The following is a 21,223-nucleotide window of genomic DNA, read 5'->3' as shown; positions in this document are numbered from 1 at the left end:
TGCATTTGCTTGCTGAATGTTCTGCGATTACGATTCCGCTTTCCGAATGACCCCCCCACCCTTCAATCAATGGAGGTACGAGTATCTGCATTGAATTCTAAAATTCTGTACTAATATTAAGAGTTCGATTCTTCGTTTTTCTGCGTAAAGTGCTACGGAGTGTGTGTGTGTGTGTGTTTATCTTCATCTTTGTCACAATTACACTATGTACTTTTATGTAAGTAAGTAGTTGCCTAAGAAATTTTTTGAGAAATCGTTAAGATGTTACAAGTATGCTTTATTTATATTTGGTGTTTGCTGGTTTTATTGTTAAATCTAATGGCTTGTATAAAAGCTTTTACAGAAATTCTGCACGTCCTTCTGAACTTTGAAAATTGTTGCTGCTTTTAACAATTGCGCAACAACAATAAGTATGTACACCAAGAGAAGGCAACGATTTAACTTTTCATTTTTAATTATATTTTTCATCCTAAGGTACTCACGTATGCTCCCCTACTATCTTAGGTTGCCATTTTTGCAATTATTATTCCCCCTACTTTGAGAAGAAAACTGAAATAAATATTTGGATACTTAACTACACTAACTGATGCTACTATGTATATTAAAAATATTGTATATAACTTGGAAACTAGATATCAAATATAAGAAGGTATCTTCTGACTGTGACTGCGTTTTAATAAATTATGACCTTTATGGATCATACAAGTAAAAACCATTTGCTTTTGCAAACAAATATGAATTTTAATAGAGAAATAATTAAGTATTTGACTATTTTTAAGGTTCACTATGAAATACTTATTAGATAATAGTACACCCCTTTGTCTGAAGATTTCGTATTGATGGCTTTGTTGACAGCGAAAATGGTAATGGAAACAAATGCAAAATGAAAATTGTAATGGTGAAAAATAAATGTTGCAAGGATTTTGTGCTAAGTTGCACCTGAAGATTTGCGATTTGTGGGTGCAACTCAGCACAGCACCTTTGGGGGAGATTGTTTTGTATCATCGTTAAACCTTTTATTCAAATGTATGAACTAATTAATAATTATTTTATGTATCACGCTAACAACTAGTTTTTTTAATGTTTGTTTGTTTATATGTATGCATTTATTGTAAGTATGTATGTATATATATTATAAATATAATTTGTTAAATATTTTAATAAGTTTTATGTGGTTGTTTGTTGTTGAATGAACTTGTAGACGGCTTCTTATTATTGTTGTTGCCAATTTATTTACACACAATGGCAGATGGGGGCATGTATGTATGTCATTTCTGATTGTGTATGTTCCACGCGTAATTTTCTTTTTTACCTTGTTTTTAAAGTAGAATGGCATCATCAACCTGACAATTGTCGCACTAATATTAATCTTAAATTTCATTTGCCTAACTCTTGTCTCAATATTTGTCTTATTTTCACTTGCCAATCGATTGGTTGATGTTGTTAAAACCTTAGCAAGTCTGTAAATATTATGCGTGTATCATTGAATTTATCGGTATATATATGTATATGTAAATATGCATTTAATTATTTAATTGTCCTAATAACAGTGTGGGAAGCAAAGCATAACAAATTATAAATAACAATTTCTTTCTGTTTTTATATACAATATATGTATGTATATCATAACCATATACAAATTCAAAACAAAAATAAACGATAAATATAACATCTTTTTGTTTTTTTTTTTTTGTATGTATGTATTTGTAGTTATGAATTGTATGTTATAAATTTTTATAGTTTTTTTTCGCTATATCATATTATTGTTGGTAACCATTTTAAATTTTTCAAGTTTGAAATATATTTTAGATACGTAAGTATACATATACATATAGTTAATAAAAGTTTTGCTTTTTCGCATTTTCGCTTTTTATTTGCACTAGTTAAACTCTAATAGACTCCATCGCTGAAACAACAGCTTTTACTTTGTTTATTTATTCTAAAACTTGAATAAAACATGCGAAATAAAAAATATGCGTACGCCTTAACGCATAAATGTTAGGGTATTCAGGGGCATTTATTGCAGATGACGTTGCGTGTACTTAGCCAATGGGGTGACTGGTGCGGGGGAGGCGTGGAGCGGAGGCATGTGGTTAGGTGATTGTAATTATGAAAAGTGTGATCAATAGTTTTCCTTTCTGGACCAAGCCATTAAACTGCGAACAAACCAATGTCTTTTTGGCTCTAACAAGATACATACATATATTTATTTCTGGGTAATTTAAAGCTGATCTTCTTTTTACAGCAAAAGCACAAAAGCTTACAAAACAAATGAAATCCAAACAAGCATAAACACGTCGACCGCCGAGTAACTCGACCGACCCAAAAGCGCAGCATTTTGTCTTCTTTTTCGTCACACGATCGAAGGCGGCGATCACCTTTGCTCGACATGTGGGCGTGGCAATGGACATGCGTGCAAGTAACACTGAAACTCAGAATTTTAACTCAATTGATACATATACATTATATGTATGTATTATAATTTGTGGCTTAAATAAACATTCGAAAATTGGGAGAGTGTGCAAAGAGATGCGAAGAAAATGACAAATGCCACGCTACACGTTAGTTGATTCTCTTGTTTTGCTTCTGATGTAAAGATTTTCATCATTTCATTTCAGAAAAAAATTAATTATTTCATAACTAATTTCATATTTCGTTTTACTCGATATTTATATATACTCTTTTTTGCTTGGGTTTTCTCTTTTTTGTTTTTTAAATACATATCACAGATCCAGTACAAATATATACATCTTCATATATTTGTTATTTATTTTTCTCTTGTTTTTCTCTACTTTTAAGTTTAGATACCGTATAAAACTCATACATTAAACGTAACACAGTGAGCTCGCGCATGTGATAATAGGTATGTATTTTGGGATGACCGATGTCTTTCCTTGTCTGCATGTATGAGTGTTAATGTGTATCTATGTGTGGAGTGTGATTGTGGTCGTAGTTGTGGGTGCTGGTGCATGTATGTATGTATGTACGTTATATGTGTAGGATAACTGTGATTCTGATTGTGCCATGTGCCTATAATAATGTGTATCTTTTTCCTTTCTGTGTCTGTGGCGCCTTTGCTCCTCTCTGGGTTTTGCCATGACAAAAAAGACGATAAAATGTACGATTATTATTATTGTTGTTGTTGGTTTTGGTATTTTGTTGTTGTTTGGGGTCAGGGTTCAGGTTACAGGTTCAGTGTCTTATGCTTGTTGTGATTTGGTTGAAGTAGAACATATATTGTTAAGTTTTTGAACCGAAATATATTGTTTAGCTTCACTAAATAATGGAGTATGTAATTATTTATCGTTGTTGTTATTGTTTGTACGAATTTCTGTTTGACATTGCTTCTGTGTTTTTGTCTATTTTCCGAATGGTTTTGAAATTCTATTTCCATTTCAATTGCGTCCTTGTTTTGCACTGTCTGACAATAAATAACATTCTGATTCACATTGGTAAAGAATTCGTAAAAGTAATTCAAGAAAATCAAAAACTCAGATTATTTGCTTGGTTTTTTTTTTTATGTTTTTTGCATATTTCAAGGCACACTAGCATTTACGACTGTACTTTCAATATTACTTTAATTTTGGTTTTCTTTGACTTAAAATTTGTTTGTTTTTCATTTTTTTTTTCTTTTCATTTATGCAGACGCTTTTTAAAGCATCTTTTGTCACAAATTGGATTTTTAAGAATATTGTAAGTGTTTAACTCTTCTGGCGCAGATTTATTATCATACTATTATTCTTATATTATTTATATAAATATTGCACAAATAAGAACAAATGTAGGTCAGCTTTAACAATAATAGCGAAAAAATTAATGTGAACAACTTTTATAAACTTATATTTATAGACTTAGCATAGGGGTTTTGTGGATTATTCATTTAAATTTCGTGAGCGTTCTCAGTGATTGATTTGAAGTACATTGAAACTGGAATTGAAACTGATATCGAGCATACTCTTTCGAGTGCGATTGACTGACTGACTGATTGATTGACTGTTGATTTGGCATGATAATGTTGCAAAATTGCTTACAGTACGCTGTTAGTGGTGTGCTGTTTGTGAGTGGTGACTGATTGGTTGATTGATTGACTGATTGACTGATTGATTGGTGTCCCAATGGTGCAATTAAACACATTCAATTATTGGATATTCTGTTTATTTTTCGTTTTGTCAAATTTCATAATTTATATAAACTTCATCATTTTGTTATGCATTTCTTTAATATTAATAAAAAATAATTGTAAACTAAATAATTTGTAGGGCACAAAGAAAAACACTTAATTACACATTACAGATAATGCATTTCTATCGATGTGTTTTCATATACTTATATGTATTTATCTGTGGGCATGTATGTGTGCGTGTATTTATGATTAGAAGAAATTCAAATGTGATGTTAAAATAGTTTATAATTTTTTTGACAATGATTTGATTGTTGTGGAGTTTGTCTTTATATAGATGCAACGTATGGATGAATGTACATCGAATCGAGGTAAAATGTGTTTCCAAATTATGTCAAATAATTGCACAATACTTAACAATTAATAGGGGTATTTGTGGCTGTGTGTATATATATTTATGGGGCGGGGTGTATGCATATTTTACAGCGAAACATTTGTTTCTTTTTTAAAGTAGATTGTGATGTATTTTACGTGAAAAGTCCGAAAATGTAATACTTAAGATTAGAATGTATGTCAAAAACAAATGGTGCAAAGATTTCCAAAAAAAAATATAATATTAATTATAATAAAAACAAAGTAAAATTATATTGATTTTAACAAGAAGCCAAAAGGAAGGGTTTTGAAACAAATTATGAAAACAAAGGATCCAATGCAAAACTGGAAACTAAAAAATCGCATTTCTTTCCATAAGAAACAAAATAAATGAGGATTAACAAATTGGGAGCACAAAATCAACACCAAAAAGGAGACTCACGTGCGCGCGCAACACATTAACACCACTTCTTTTTTTTTTTCATTTTCCGTTATCAGAAAATTAAACAACATTATCATGATCAACATTTTCAACAAATATCATAAAATAATATGTAGAACTATAAACATAAAATATAAGTAATATATAAATATATATATATTTTATTTAGCAATAAGCAAATGAGGGCAACAACAGAAAACAGAAACAGAAAACAAGAAACGTAATTAATTTTGTTGTATTTGAGGTAAAAGTGTTTCAAATTGTTATCACTAGCCTGTCAGCACTTGTAACGCCTTTGTAATCGTAGTTATAGTTTTCTTGTTTTTCTTTTTACATAAGTTTTAGATGTGTTGTAAGATATTTACCTTATTTGGACACCGTTTTCTTATTTTCTTTCGATTATTTCACCTGAAGTTTTCACTGAAAACGCTCGCAATTACACGTAAAAATAATCCGTTCTTTTTATCGGCTCAACATAATGCTAATAATTACGTGTACTATGTGTGTGGGTGTATGTGTGTATTATATACATACAAAATTATGTACATATATGCTGTGTATGTATGCATCAATGTGTGTGTGTGTGTGTGTGTGGGTAATATATTTTATGTAATATAAACAAGACTCAACAATTAGTATATAAAATGCGTGCATGTACATATGTACATGCGTATATTTACATACATATGTACATGCAGGCGCAGTATACATACATATGTATGTGTATGTATGCAACTATGTAACTAGTTATGTATGTATGTAGTTCTATGCATAGTTTAACTTGCCAAAGTGCCATTAAGAAAACACGCAAACATATTGACGACGACAACAACAAAATGTTAGGGCATAAACAATATTTTCCCAGTTAATTGAAATGTTCAACAAATAGCATATATTAATATATTTAGACAGAGCATCTGTTATATATATATTAATATATCCATATATGCATATAGTTATTTATATTTGGAGCAAACAAATGCAGTATTTTGATAGAAGAGCTATTCATCACTAACTATTTTAGTTGCAACATATTGCTAATATGCCTTTAATAATAACGTGTATAATGAAGATGTGTGTGTGTGAGTGTGTGTATGTGTGTGTGAGTGTTTGTTTGTGTATGGCTACTGCTGATGTTGTTGTTATTCGTTTGTTTGCTTTTTTTCTTTGAGAAGTGTTTGCTTTTGCTTTTACTTTTCTTTTACATTATATTAAATCTTAATATTTTTTGTTTTTTAAATAAACCATTTTGTTTTGTTTTTGTTGTGTTTAATGTTGAAATACGCTTATTATGAGAGGGTTGTTGTTATTGTTGTTGTTGTTTTTTGTTGTTGTGCTGCTTGCTTGATTGCTTGCTTGCTTGCTTGCTTGGATTGGTTTGGTTTGGTTTGAGGATTGATTAATTCACAACAGTGGTTAATGGAATTTGACGCGCTCTCTTTGTCTCCTCCTCGTTGATTTTCTGTTCAATTAGATACTGCGCTTTGGCAATGGCACTCGGCTGACCAGTTATGGTTACAATGCGATTTCTAGTGCCAGGTGCGAATATGCCCTTTTTGGAAATTTGCACATTTGCGCCAGAAACATGTTGAATTTCAACTAAACTACGACCGTTTGGACCTGCAATATTTGCATCAGATTATGTTAATAACATTGTAATATAAGAAATGTATATTTTTATATGTGTGTGTGTATTTAGATATATATATATAATAAATGTAGATGTATTAAAATCACTTAAATGTTTTTATATAGTATTAAGGCATATGTGATGTGGGTAAATATCTAAGAAATGTTAAGAAAAAGCAGCTGTAAACTGGTTAAATGACTAAACCTAATGGAAAAATTTAAACTGACTGTGAATATAGAAGTAAACAACATATTAAACCCAATAATTGCACTATTCCAATTAATGTATGTGTATACTCGTAATATTATATTATTTTAAAAATGAACCAAATTCGTTACGCCTCGATAGATGATTTATTCTCAAACGTAATAAACAAAGAAATTGTCTAAAGCTAATGGAAAAACTGCCGACATTTTCAGTGTCATGTTCAGACACTTCGGGAGTGAGGGAGTGAGCGAATCTACAACTTGATTGTGGGAATGGCAACGTATCTATATGGATCATGGGATCATGGATTGTGCTATGTGTGTGAAGAGGGAGTGGGAGGTGGCGGAGGGGGGCAAGAAGTTGACTAGAAATTTCGCTACATATATGTATGTTTATTTTCATCGTTTTGGAATGCTTTAAGTTCCCATTGAGTCCCTTGATATGTTGTGGAATGTGCAACGATCTTTATCTTTATCTGTAACTTTCTATCTTTATCTACTAGGTCTATGACTATAACTATGTCCTACAGTTAAGTAAACACAAAAAAAGAAGCATAAGTTGAGGCTGGGGAAAGGGGAAAGGGGAAAGGGGAAATCGATGTCTTAGTCTGGGGTTGTGCTGTAAAACGGATTGCGGTGTCTTCAGGTTCTTGTTGTTGTTCTGGTTGTTCTGGTTGTGATTATTATTGTTGTTGTCGTTGTCATTTAGTAGGAATAATAAAAGGGTTGCCCACCTAAAACAGCGCCAATAATCACTTCGGGCACCTCAACGTTCTTGGAATCCTTGGCACCCAAATCCCCCGGAGTTGGACTCTTACTAAGTCCACCTATCGATGCAGCCGCTCCCAACTGCGCACTGCTCACCGTACCGGTGGCACCTGTCAGCCCGAAGCTGTTGTTGTTGAGTGAAACGGGTGTTGCGGCGGGCGCACCGGCCGATCCCAGATGACGGAATGCATCAAATTGCACCTCCAGTTGCGACTGCGTTGGCCGCGCTGCCGCAGCAGCAGCTGCCGCTGCCACGGCATACTGCTCCAAATTAACCTGGCCAACAGCGCCAAAAACATTGCTGGCATTGGCCGCTGATGCCGCCGCCGCCGTCTGTTGTTCCAGCGTCGCCACGCCCAGATAGTTTCCCAGCGTGGGATGTGCACCGTTGGCATGTGAGACGCCCACGCCCATGCCCAGCACACCGTATTTGGCCAAGACGCCGAGGGCAGCGCAGACTTCAGTGGTGACCGTCTCCGAGTAACCAGCTCCGCGCATGGCAACCTGCATTGAGATGATCATAGGTGAGTTGTGAAGGTATTACAATAACAGTTGTTTATATTTCAAAAAAAATAAAATAAAAAAAAATAATATAAAATGTGTTTCTCAAACAAAACTTTTCCAAAAATAAATCCATATACTGCTAATGGTAATAATTCAAGAAATAAAGAAAATTCCCACAATTACATGAATTTTAACTGGTCTAAAATTTATATGTAATAACTTGAAAAGCAGCTTGAAAAATCTAGCATTATATTCAAATTTATTAAGCTTTATATTTGAAATCTAGAACAAAACAAATTTATTTCTTTAATTAAAAAAATCATTTAACTGTAGTTATTTTGAGAGCGATAAATATAGCAATATTCTTTTATAAATATAATCTACGAATTGATAATGGTTTAAGAATTTGCGATTATTATTGATTTACTGACATTATAAAGATTAATGTTCAGTTGTAGCTTACAACTGTACCTATAATTATTATTTTCAAGCAAAAAAAAATAAAACTTATAAAACAATGATTAATTTGACATGATAAATATTGGTTTACTTGTTAAGTATAAATCAAAATTAATCATTGTTTTGCGAGTAAATCAATAAAAGCTAAAAATAATAATTATTTCATTATTTTTAGAAAAAAAAAACAACTTTTAATTACAGTCCCTGTCATTGATCTCATCACCAAAACCGATATTTGTTTCGATTCGATTCACGGATTGTAAATATTTACCTTAATGTGTTCCAGCAGCTGTGTGGCAACCGCAAGATTGGGCGCCGGATTGGGTGAGCCCAGATTGAGAGATAGATTGATGCCAGTGCCATTGACCAGGAGACTGGCGGCGGTGGCTGCACCACCGATTGTGGTGCCCAGCGTGGAGTTCAACGAGGCGGTGCTTGAGTTGATGGCATTCTGATTTGTGGCATAGGGTGAGCCAGTTGGATTGAAATTGGCAACGGGGCCATTGACATCGGCATAGGAGACATTCAAGCAGGTGCCCGACTGTGGATCCTCGACAATTTTCGATAGGATCATCTTGCAGGCATTCTTATTGTTCTCCTTGTCGCCAATGATGGTGATGCAACGCTCCTGCAGTGAGACATCCTTGGGCTTCTGCGAGATCTGCACATAGGAGCCGCTCTCCTCCTTGATCTGCTTGATGAAGGCGCCTCCCTTGCCAATGATCATGCCAGCCGTTGAATTGGGCACCAATATTTTGACCTGCTTATCCCGTTCCTGTGCCTGCTTCGACTCGGCATCAATGATTTTCGTTGTCAAATCGGGCTTCTCGCGTATTTTGTCCATTATAAAGTCCACCACCGTCATGATGCCATCCACCGATCCCGTGATCAAGCAAACGCGCTCAGTAGTGCCTGAAAAGTGGAGAAATTAACTCTTAATTAAACAGATACTTTTAAAGAGGTATTTGAGTAGCTAACTCACCTGGATAAAAGTCATGCGACTTGGACATCTTAACTCTAGCACCCGTGTCCTTCTGCAGCGAGGCAATCGTCTCGCCCCCCTTGCCAATGATGGCCCCGGAGGCCACCGCCGGCACCAGAATCTTCATGTGAAATGTGGTATCGCCTGTAAGTTCAAAAGAAGTTCACAGAATTCGATAATTGATAAATGTTCAGCTTTTTCAAATCCTTTTTCGCTTTCACTATTTTTTTATTTTGCATTGACCATCGATTGATTGATCAATCACATTTACTATTATAGTATTTGGTAGCTGCATTTAGCACAAGTTGGTTATAAATTTAAAAATAATAACAGCATTTGACATTCGCTCACCACACGAGTCGATTGCAGATAGTTTCAATTTTTCAGTTGGATTAGTTGAAGATATTTCTTTATTTATGAGAAAAGGCGTTAATGGCGGCGGTTTGGAGGCGGGAAAAGGAATGTGTTATACAGTTTGTTTGCTTGTTGTTCATGAGAGTTGAAGGCGCAGTTGAAGGATGAGGATGCAACACACAAAATGCTAGCGAGGCACATGAGAAACCGAAACCACAAATACATATAGCCTAAAGCACTTATCGTACAGTTAGTCAAGTAATTATTTTGACACAATTCAAAATTCACATATTTTAAAATACTTTAAGAAAAGAGTTAAGAAATAAGTATTGAGCATCATTAACTATTTCTAAAAATAAATAACAAATATGTGAATTTTCATTGAAAACTATCAAAACAATTACTTGACTGGGTCAAGAGGTCAGTCAGTCAGCTGGTCAAGAGATGGTCAGGGGTTAATTGGCAACATTTTACTGTGTTTTATCTTTGGCAGTAGGTTAGGCTCAAAGCGCGACAGTCTCAGGTTAGAGAAAAGGTGAATCAAAGTAGTAGAGAGAGATAGACAGGTAAAGAGTAAAAGATATAAAGAGATATTAAAGAAACACGTACAAAACGAAACTATATATCTTAAATTGTTCTCTTTTCGCAATACAAAGATGGATTTTAATGGTATTTAATGAAAGTATGACAAAGCTTACCATGATGATTATGATTATTGTTATTATTTTCAATTTCAACCTCAATTCCAGAACAAACTGACTCACCTAAAACGAGAAAAGAAATAAATAAATGCATACATTAGATATAAGCAAATTTGCAACAAAATTTATCAATTACATAATTGGAGAAAAGTCAGCTAGTGTCATTTCTGTGTGTGTGTGTGGAGAACCTCAAAACTGAGGAATATTTAAGTACGGGTATGTATGAATAGGCATGTATCTTAATATTATTATGGACTGAAATTCAAGAAATGAGAGAACTAGAGAACTTATGAATATAGATACGATTAGATACGATAGCTGGATAGTTATGTAGATAAAACATGCATGAATGTGGCACAATGATGTACTACTCGTACATTATTCACTATAGCCAATGCAGACTGTGAGCGAGTAAACAAACAAATTTCAATTAATAAAATGTGTCAAGCGGAGACGCTCTATTACACAAACAGTCGACCACAGCAATAAAAATAACAACAACGAGCGTTGCACCTGACTGCTTGCCCCACCAAGAACCCAACCACCCAACCACCTAACCACCCAACCACCCAATGGCCCTCCTGACAGCGTCACACTGTCTCTTCCTCTTTCTCTATTCGTTCCACTGAAATGAGTGACTTGACGCTTGCTCGGTGGGTTTAATTTTAGCAAGCCACGTACCACCCCACCCCCCTACAACCGCCCAACCACCCGACGCACCACACTCACTTGCTCAAATTGAAATGTATGTCGTCGTCGTCGTTTTCGTTTTTTGTTTCTTCTATGTCTTCGTCATCTTATTGCCACTCAAAACAAAGTGTCCTTCAAAAGTATTTCTCTAATTAGATACAAGCGGTTGAAATGTGGCACGCAGAACTGTTGCAAGTGCCAAGTGGCAAGCTGCTTGACCATCTGGCCATCTATCAGCTAAGCGGAAATAACAACATCTACAAGTAATGTCTAAAAGATGACTTATGCAGACTTATGGCCCAAAAGTTGCAGTGCAACAAAAGCAAAGTCTGTTGCTGCCACATTTGCTTTTTATGAGCCACAAAGGACTGCAACTTGTGTCCCCGCTTCCCTCTCCAGCTTCAGTTCCTGTGGGACAACAGTTGAAAATTATGTCGTTGTCATAAATAACACTTGCTGGCATTAGACAGACCCCAGAAGTGTGCGTGTTATTAGGGGGCGTGTGGCATGTGGCATGCCTCATTTCATATGCATTGCAACTGGGCTAACGACAACAACTTGCAACCCTTGGTTTGCTGCAACCACAACGGGGCAATCTGCAGCACGCAAATTATTAAAGCTAAACCTAAATCCGCACCACGCGACGTATGCGTAATGTGAACGTACATGCAACTAATAAAAATTATATGCATATATAAATTAAATAATAATGCAATGCAGTACAAATGACATTTGACCTGTGGGTATATGCGTGTGGGTGTGTGTGTGTGCTCGTGTGTGTCTGTGTGTGAATATTATATTATTTTTATCAATCTTTGACGATTCTTTGCGATTTTAGATGGTGATAATTCTGTTGATTTTAAATATCTTTTTATTTATTGATGATGAAACGACGGCAGCTGCAGATGTTGAGATGGTGATTGAACGTTTGATTGATCGATTGATTGATTGATGTAGTTATTGTAGTTGTTGTTCTTGTTCAGATTGTTGTTGATAACGAACGCAATAGTTGTATTTGACATTAAGAGTTGAACACAGATTGACAGCGAGAGAAAGAGAGCGAAGAAAGCGTGTAAGTTTTTTTTTTTTTTGTTTTGGCAATGAGCGAGAGAGAGAGAAATAGAGATAGAGTGTGTGTTGTTGGGAAGTTGTGCGCAACTTTTATTGATAGTTCTTTTACTCTGAATTTGAATTTGATTGCGTGTTTTGATCAAACTCACCGTAGCACCAACAGGAGGCAGCAGTCTTAAAGCCGGCTGTTGTTGCCGCTGTCTCATGGTTGCCCATCTGATGTTGCTGATGTTGCTGATGCTGCTGATGTTGATGTTGCTGATGTAGTGCGTTGCCTGCCGCAATTGGCGGTGTCTCCGCCTCGGGCGTTACATTGGGCGTATCATTTTGGCTGAGTTGTTGTTGTTGCTGCTGTTGCTGTGGTTCCATCTGATGATAGTGATGTTGAGTATTGCTTAGATTAGGTTCGCAATGTGCAAATATCTGTTGCAGCTGCATTTGCTGCTGCTGCTGTTGTTGCTTATAGCTAAGATAGGCTAATGAGTATGCAACATTATGATTGCTGTCGCTGTTGCAGTCGCTGCTGCTGTTGCTGCCACTGCCACTGCCGCTGCTGTTGCTGCCGCTCCTGCTGCTCAGCGAATTTATTGATGAGGGCGATGTTGCTGCTTTTATTATTGTCTTGGAATGTCGTGACTGATGTTGATTATTATATTCTAATTGCGTCATATGTGTGGGCGTTGAATGCTGATATTGGTATGCGAAATGTTGCTGCTCAAGATGTTGCTGCTGCTGTCGTTGTTGTTGTTGTTGCGCTGCTGCTGTTGTTACAGTTGCATAGAAATCAGTGTCCATCTGCTGCAGCAATTGCTGGGCCACCACATTCATAATACTATCCATTGTACACAATTGAGAGACAGAGAGAGAGAGAGAGAGTGAGAGTGAGAGAACTCTCTGCCTGTTGAAATGTTGTCGTTCAGTCTTTTATTTTTATAATTGCGACGGAATTGTTTATTATTTCTTATTATTATCTGATTTCTTTTTATTTGTTGCTTATCGAATTTTCTTATTTTTGTTTTAATAATTTATTGTTGATTTTATATTGTTTTAATTTTTTTTTGAGAGTATTTGCTGCGTCTGCTCAGTTTTGTTCTATTCTACGCGAATCCAATTTAAAAACTTGCACATTAAACGAAAAGAAAAAGAAATAGAAATGGTTTTCAATTAAGCTCTGTGTTTTAAAAGATTGTCAAATTTCGCTTTCGTAATTCATGAGAACACACACACACACACACGCACACACAAAGGATAAAATATGACTTAAAGCAGCGTTTATACGAGCCGAGAGAGAGAGAAGGAGAGAAATCTAAAAGTGAAACAAGTTGGCAGCACCTGCCGAAGCATAAACTCTTATTTCACGACGTAAATGTTACTATTTTTATATTCTTTTCATTTTCATTTTGTCACAAAATGTGTAACGCTTTAAAGAAGGCGTGGCAGCCGCCAAGATGTATTATATATAAATATAAATAATATATTTTATCTTTTGGTGCTTTCTCTCGTTTTGTAATCGTGTAAACGCAGCTTTTAAAGTTCTCGATTTGACAGGAATGTCGATCTTTATGATAATGCAGGTGGCGGTGTGTTGAAGTAGTAAAGTTGTTATATATGTAAAGATTATAGATAGATTTATAGAGTGGTAGCGCCGTTTAGTTTAGTACATTTTGCAGTGTTTGACTTGAGTTGAATTTGAGTTGAGTTGAGTTGATTCGATTTGAGTTGATTTGATTTGAGTTGGTTTGCATTGATTCGATTCGAAAGCTGCGCACTGGATGGACGTTGGAGTAGTAGTAGTAGTATTATAGTATTATACTAGACGAGTAGTTATATCAATGACGTTGCTGACATGGTGGTGTTTCTTAGATGGCAATTATGATGGTGTTCTTTGAACGAGTTGTTTTTATTTTTTTTTTTTTTGTTGGTGGTGCAGTTGGCGGTATGTGGCGTTCGGCAGTGGGCGTGGTTTGTTTTTTTTTTCTTAAATATGTTTATATCTTATAGTTATTGTGTATTTAGCAATTACTGCGTATTGTTAAATGATTTGTTCCACAATAACAACAACGACAACGACAACAACAACAATAATAATTATAACAACGACACGAGAAAGATATAGATACGTATAAAGAGAAAGACGAAGTGAGTGAGAGCGAGAGCGAGAGAGAGAGATTGAGAGTCACACAATTGGTAAGGGGAATAAATTGAGACAGACTTATAGATAGACTGCCAGAAGTAGAAGTAGAAGTTGAAGTTGCATATCGAGAGTTATGAAGCGGCAGCAACAGCAGCAGATGCAGCAGCAATTGTTGTTGGTTGATGTTGATTTAAGTGCGTTTCTGATACGTTTGTTTGTTTGGTTTGATTGATTGATTGACTGATGTTGTTGATTGCACGATTGATTGCTGCCATCAATAAAAACACATTGACGACTGATGATTGATTCGTTTTCTGCATTTTATATATACATTAATTGTATTATAATATACGATTTTTAACTGTTGGCTGATGAGAAAATGTTATCAACTACATTTTGTTTTTGTTGCTTTGAGTCCTTTTGATGCTGATCTTTATATTGATGATGTTGTTGTAATAATATAGGTACATAGTAGTAATAATAATATAGTAGTAGTAGTAGTAGTAATATGTGGCATGTTTTTGCAGTTGCAAGTATATATATATATATTTTTTTTTTTCAATTTGTGCTTTATAGATATATAGTATATGTCCATGTATATATAGAGAGTATAAGATAGTAGTAGTTAATGACGAGAGTTACACAACATCCAAAAATGGAATGGAAGGTGGTGGTTGCTTTACATTTATAGAGTAGAATGCGATTACAATGCCAAAGTTTTACCATTCAGCAGCAGATTGTATTCCAGTTTCCTCAGTTCCCTCTCAGATTTCGTTTTCCCCCTCTATATACTGCTGCTGTTCAGTTCAGTTCAGATTAGTTCAATGCAGTTCAGTTGCGCTGTAAGAGTTCCAGTTGCAGTTCCAGTGTTAGTTCCAGTGTCAGTTCCAGCTCCAGTTCCAGTTACCGTTCTCAGTTGTATGACAATGCTGGCGATGTTTTTGATTTACAATCACTATCACTTTTTATTGTTCTGTATTATTAATTCTGATAATTTCATTTGAATTGTGTTTTATGTAGTTCATTTAACAGTTTTTTTTTATCACAAGTTGTTACTTTTTCACATTTGTGTTGGGGTTTTATTGGGTTTGCGAAAATGCTGCTGCTGTGAGTTGAAGATAATTTTATTGGTCATATAAAACGATTGAAAATCATTAAAGTGCTTCTCTCTTTTAAATAATTCATAAATTATTAATAACAATCACAGCGTTGCTATAACAACAACAACAACGCTGGCTGATCGTGTTTTTATTGTGTGTGTATTTCTATAGGTATTATGGTTATAGTACGTCGATTATTCTTGATATTGTTATTGAGTTTATTTAATTATTTATATTTGATTTATTTCAATTGTAGTTTACTCAAGTGTTTCATTTAATATTTAATTGCTTTGTTTCTGGTTTTTTGTCTAGACTCTGTTGAAATCGTTGAGCTCTGGTTTGTTTTTTACAATTTCAAGCATATTTTAATGAATAAAAATGAATAAAAACCAACAAAGCAAAAAATGAAATAAATAATGTAAATGCTATATGGCATATGGAACGTGATTTAATGAATAGTGACATTGTTATTATTATTACTATTAAATATTTGAAATACTACAAAGCGTTTCGATGAAAATGATTTTGTAATGATCGAACAACAAAAAAACACAAATTGCTGAAATTATTTAATTTATTTTGAATAGAAGAGACATTATGTGCATGTTGATTGATAACGATTGATGGCCATATTATTTGAAAATTAAAGCTATACTATACTAGGCCATTAATTGGAGCAACTAATTGCCAAATAATTACACAACCCTTATCAAAACAATTCAACTGTAGAGTCCAAATCCAAATGAATCTAAGCCTCAACCTTGACACATTTCATGTGGCAGCAATTATCAACTTCAATTGCTGTGACCAGGAAATGTGGAATCGCTTGGATAATTCTAATTGCAAGTATAATTTGTACAAAAAAAAATTTAAAAATTAGAAAAAATTACAGCTGACAACTTTAATGAATGGCAAAAACGAAAGCAAATAATATAAAAAATATATTAATGATATATCAAAGAAATTTTTGTAAAACACACAGAAAAAGTTTAATAATAAATATTGCATAGTCGGATAAATATTATATAACATAGCTAAAAAAAAGGACTGGTTTTCGTTTGCAATATTCAAATTTGAATTCATGTTGACAAACACTCACACACACTCACAAACACGTCTGTAAGGTGCGACAACAACAACAACAATATCAAGTTAATTATGTGTGAGATCATCTGCTCGACCTAATGACGATGCCGTTATGACCAAGCAATTGATTTATCGTGTAGAATTCACAAATCTTGATTGCCTTAGCCAAATAAATAAAAATCAAAACAAGAAATTCAAAAAATAAATAAAATTAACAGGGTATATTGTATATGCATGTAATCCGCTTAATGTTTTGCTGAATATTAGGCAGACACCTGCCAGTTTGTTGCCAAAGAGCACAAATTAACAACTGGTTGGCAATACAAATAGCCACATTGGTAGCTGCTACTGCTCAGATTACACAATGAATCCAAAGGCGGAGCTAACAAAAGTTGACTGGAATTAGAAGTGGAATTAAAATTGGAAGTGGAATATGGTAGTTAACAAAACAAAACGATTTAGCAGTGATCGACTAAGACCACATATAGTATATGTCGACTATACCTTGACTATATGTAACTGACGTCAGCATAATTTTTATTATACCACATTTTAAACCTTCTCAATGGTAAGTGAAAAGTAAAAACGTAAGAAAAAACTGATGAATGGAGGGATCTTAAGTGCTGGCTGAGTATTCACAGAGAAGCTTTGAGTGTTTCAATTTATTTTTGGCTTTTTTTACACACAAACACAAGCACAAACACATACAGACACATACATTAATGTTGCCCACACAGTCAAACTAGTTTCAAGGTTAAGTTTTACTGCTGTTTGCTTCCCGCTTCATTTTTTCGAGTCAAAATTCTGACAATGTCATGCTGTCTTAAAGTACCTCTATAGTCGGAGTCTAGATGTTATAGCTACCCACACACAGACACACACACACATCTTTTACTCATTATTTTATTTGCTATTTGTTATTATTCATTTGCACACGAAATACATAATCTATCAACGCACAAGCGTGACTCTTGCATTAATTACAAGGTGTATTGAAATAAGAATTCGAAACTTGAAACTCGCATTCCAAATAGACTACGTCTCCGTCTCCGTCTCCGTCTTCGTCTCAGACTCCAACTTCAACTTGATCTTGGCTTTCGAGTCCACAAAGTGTGTCTAGTTTTTTAATTATCATTAAGCAGCTGACATTGAGCTAAATTTATAGTTTGCTGCATATTGGGGCCTCTGAAAAACGACTTATCGATGTATTTCTAATAGCTGCCTTTGGACTTCAATCACGTATAAAGGTGAGACAGACATTTGTAAATGTTCGAGTAGAAAGAAGTGTTCATCAGTGTCACAGCACACTCGAAAATGAAAATGCGACCTTGACACTACGCAGACAAAATATGTTGCGTATACGCTGCGTTGTCACAGTAACAGATACAGAGACCGAAAGAGAGACAGATAGAGATACATAAGCATTTATGTAGATACTTATGTGCTCAGGTGATCAAAATCTTAATGAAAAGCACAAATAGTTGGGCAAATCGAAAGGCAAACACAAAATTAGATAAACAATGTTAGTTTTGTGCCGGGATGTTGTCATTGTCATTGGATAAATTGCAGCGCAAGTCGCTAATTAGCAAGGTCAATGCGTACTTTTTACGAGCACATAAACTTATGTATATATATATGTATAAAGTTAGATATATATAAACTATATATATACAACTTAAAAATGCACTTGAGCAAAAACACATACAGAAGCTCTGCTGAAATTGAATCGTCGGTGGCGGCGTCATTTGTTGTTGTTGTTGCTGGTGTTGCTGTTGTTGCTGTTGGTGCTGCTGTTGTTGCTGTTGCTGAAGCGGCGACTGTTGTTGCGTTCTGGCAAACAACATGCTGGTTATTTGACAGTTGTACAACTCAGTTGTACTAACAAAATGGCTGTGCTGGCAAAAGCGGCTGAACGAGGAGCGAGCGCACTAAAATTCAACGACGAACGGCAACGACGCGCACTGAAACCGCACTGAAGAATATCGTCGAACTGTGGCATACAAGCAAATGGCAATTCCGAATGGAGGCGGAGATGGAGACGAAGACAGAGACAGAGTGAAGTGAGCCCAAAGCGCAGAGTTCAAATGAGAGGGAGCGAGAGAGAGAGAGAGCGAGCGCGAAAACGAGAGAGGAGGCAAGTCACAGTCATAGTCACAACAACAGTCAGAGCCCGAGCCAGAGTCAAAATCAGAGAGCAAGCTGATCCAAATGACTCAGTCACTGTGATCACATATACGCTTACGCTATTTCTGTGCATGTGTGACTCGCACATATATTCACCAGTGTATGTGTGTGTGTGTGTGTGTTGGAAGAGCGCGTGTTTATGATCTAATGGGCGAGTTTTGACGTTGCCTCACTCCAACATTTTTTTGTGCGTTTATTTTTTTTTTTCATTATTTTTTTTTAGTTGTTGCCCATTATCAGCAGCAGCAGCAGCCTGCGCAGCGTGGCGAGGGCGTGTGTGTGTGTGTGCGTGTGTCGCGGGGAGAGGGGAAGTTGACTGACTAAAATAGAAAATGAAACAAGCAGATAAGCTCAAGCGAGCGAGCGAGCGAGACGCAGCAACGCTACGTGTCAAGTTTGTGGAACAAAAAATAAAAAAAAATAGAAATGAGAAAAAAAACTTCAATCGATTGACATTCGATAAATATGGCACAACACGCCCCCAAATGTCAACAAAATGACATGCAACATATGCATAACATACATACATACAAGAACTACTTTAGTATATTTTAAATGCTTTCATATAAATAGCTAACAGCTGCATACGCGGCGTATACGCAATTTATCAATGCGACGTGCCACAAATTGCTCATACGCCGCGTGTGTTGCGCCAAAATTTGAAAACTGCACAGCAACAATGCTGTGCTCAAGTGCATTTTGGGATGCAACAAAGTGACCCAATTTTGTTGCATTACAAAAGCTGAAAACGAAAGCCAAGTTAAGTCGCGCCTGGGGGCCAGGCCAGCTATCGATAAGCGTGCTCGGGATTTGCTTTTTTTTCTTTCTTTCTTTCTCTCTTTTCTATGCATTTCTATACTTGTGCAGTAATAGGGCCGAAACTGCCTAGACAGAGCAACACAAAAAAAAAAAAAAGAAGCACACACCCACACACACGCACACCCACACACACCTACACTAACCAACATGACACTTGAGCTATTAGTAGGCCACTCGTGCGAGCGTGCAGCGAGATGCTCTACAAGTGCAGCGGCGGAGGGGTGGGGGGAGGGGGAGGGGGAGGTGTGAGCAACACTTGAGTAACAACAAAAGAATATGCCAAGAATAAGGTAACCCAAAAAGATATGCAGAGAGAGAGAGAGAGAGAGCGAGAAAGAATACCGCAGGCAATAAACGCACTTGAAGTGGCCACGCGACAGGCGACAGCAGCAAACGCAGCTCGGAATTTGCACAAGTAGCCAATGCAAGTGTTTGTGTCCCTCTCTCTCTCTCTCTCTATTTCCCTGTGTGTGTGTGTGTGTGTGCTCAAGGACGTTAGCATGTTGACGGAGACAGGCGGCTGCTGCAATGACAGCCAGCAATGCTGCAGTGCAGCAGTTGCTGATGTTGCTGCTGCTACTTCTGCACGGCTACTGCGCAGGACCTTGTCTATGCCCTCCGCACACACACTACACACTACACTACACACACACAGCACGCACACTCGCGCATTGTCAATGAAGTAGGTCAACAGCGCTGTCAACGCAGCGACGCTCTCCTCTCTCTTTCTCTCTGTCTCTCTCTGCCTCGTTTTATCTCTCTCCCGCGCATCCGTTCTCAAGCTCTGGCTGTCAGCAATGATTACGTAACCCAGCCACACATGCTGACCCCCGTCCCTCCTCTCTCCTCCCCCGTCCCCCGTTCATTTTGTACTTAGTTTTACTGCATTTCCTTGCAGCCTGAACTGTGCACTGACTGACGCACATGCCCTAAAGCATCCCCTCCCCACCCCACCACCCTACCACCCCTTAAAGCAGCTTTTAAATATCTATGAAATTCTCTCTACAACCGAAACTGAATCTAACGTTTTTCCAGCGACAATAAACAACAAAGCGAAATAAATATTAATAGATGAATGACTGCTAAGACAGCTAAACAAATAAATTGTTAACAAAAAAAAAAACTAATAAACAACTTGTCTTTGTGTGTGTGTGTGTGTGTGTGTGTGTGTGTGTGTAGCACTCATAGTTATTCCAACACAGATGACATGTATCTTAAAGCAGCAATAAGACGAAGAATGAAAAACGACTTCAATAACAACAAAATACAAATTCAAACATTTCAATGGCGGGTAATTAATAACAATAAAAAAAAAAATAAAGAACAAGAAGCAAAAGAAAAAAGAAAAATAATAGAGTCGCTTGTGTTCTTTATGCCCAAACAGAAGACAACTTAAAGTTAAAAAAAACTAAAGAGTTATATAGAAAAATACAAAAGATTTCGAAAGCAAATTCAGACGGAAAATCACAGTGTCATATAAATAGTGATTTAAATACCAATTACGGAGTATTATAGATTTTCCAAAAATCTATAAAGAAATATTCTGCTTTCGTCAATATATTAAACATATGATTTAATCTGCATGCCTAGATATACTCAGC

The 21,223-nt window shown here is 35.8% G+C and overlaps 1 protein-coding gene across 16 annotated transcripts in view; it reads right to left on the bottom strand.

Annotated features, from left to right (window-relative positions):
- Nucleotides 1–3,162: 3,162 nt before the first annotated feature.
- Nucleotides 3,163–21,223, bottom strand: part of LOC117792096 (RNA-binding protein Nova-1) — a 37,742-nt gene continuing 19,681 nt past the window's right edge. For 3 of the 16 annotated variants that reach the window (XM_034632062.1, XM_034632063.1, XM_034632064.1), the window contains 6 exons: nt 12,449–13,418; nt 10,536–10,601; nt 9,484–9,627; nt 8,773–9,413; nt 7,505–8,042; nt 3,163–6,554 (listed from right to left, as the gene is read on the bottom strand). In XM_034632062.1, the coding sequence (XP_034487953.1) occupies nt 6,334–6,554; nt 7,505–8,042; nt 8,773–9,413; nt 9,484–9,627; nt 10,536–10,601; nt 12,449–13,139 (2,301 nt within the window). In that variant the 5' untranslated portion in view covers nt 13,140–13,418 and the 3' untranslated portion in view covers nt 3,163–6,333. Of the gene's footprint in view, nt 6,555–7,504; nt 8,043–8,772; nt 9,414–9,483; nt 9,628–10,535; nt 10,602–12,448; nt 13,419–15,156; nt 15,539–18,324; nt 18,627–21,223 lie in introns of those variants that run through there. The other 13 variants (XM_034632065.1, XM_034632066.1, XM_034632067.1 and 10 more) reach the window with 12 other exon arrangements.

This window comes from Drosophila innubila (assembly GCF_004354385.1).
Source record: "Drosophila innubila isolate TH190305 chromosome 3R unlocalized genomic scaffold, UK_Dinn_1.0 2_E_3R, whole genome shotgun sequence".
In the NCBI taxonomy this organism is placed as follows: domain Eukaryota; kingdom Metazoa; phylum Arthropoda; class Insecta; order Diptera; family Drosophilidae; genus Drosophila; species Drosophila innubila.
This window is presented reverse-complemented; position numbering and strand designations above follow the sequence as displayed.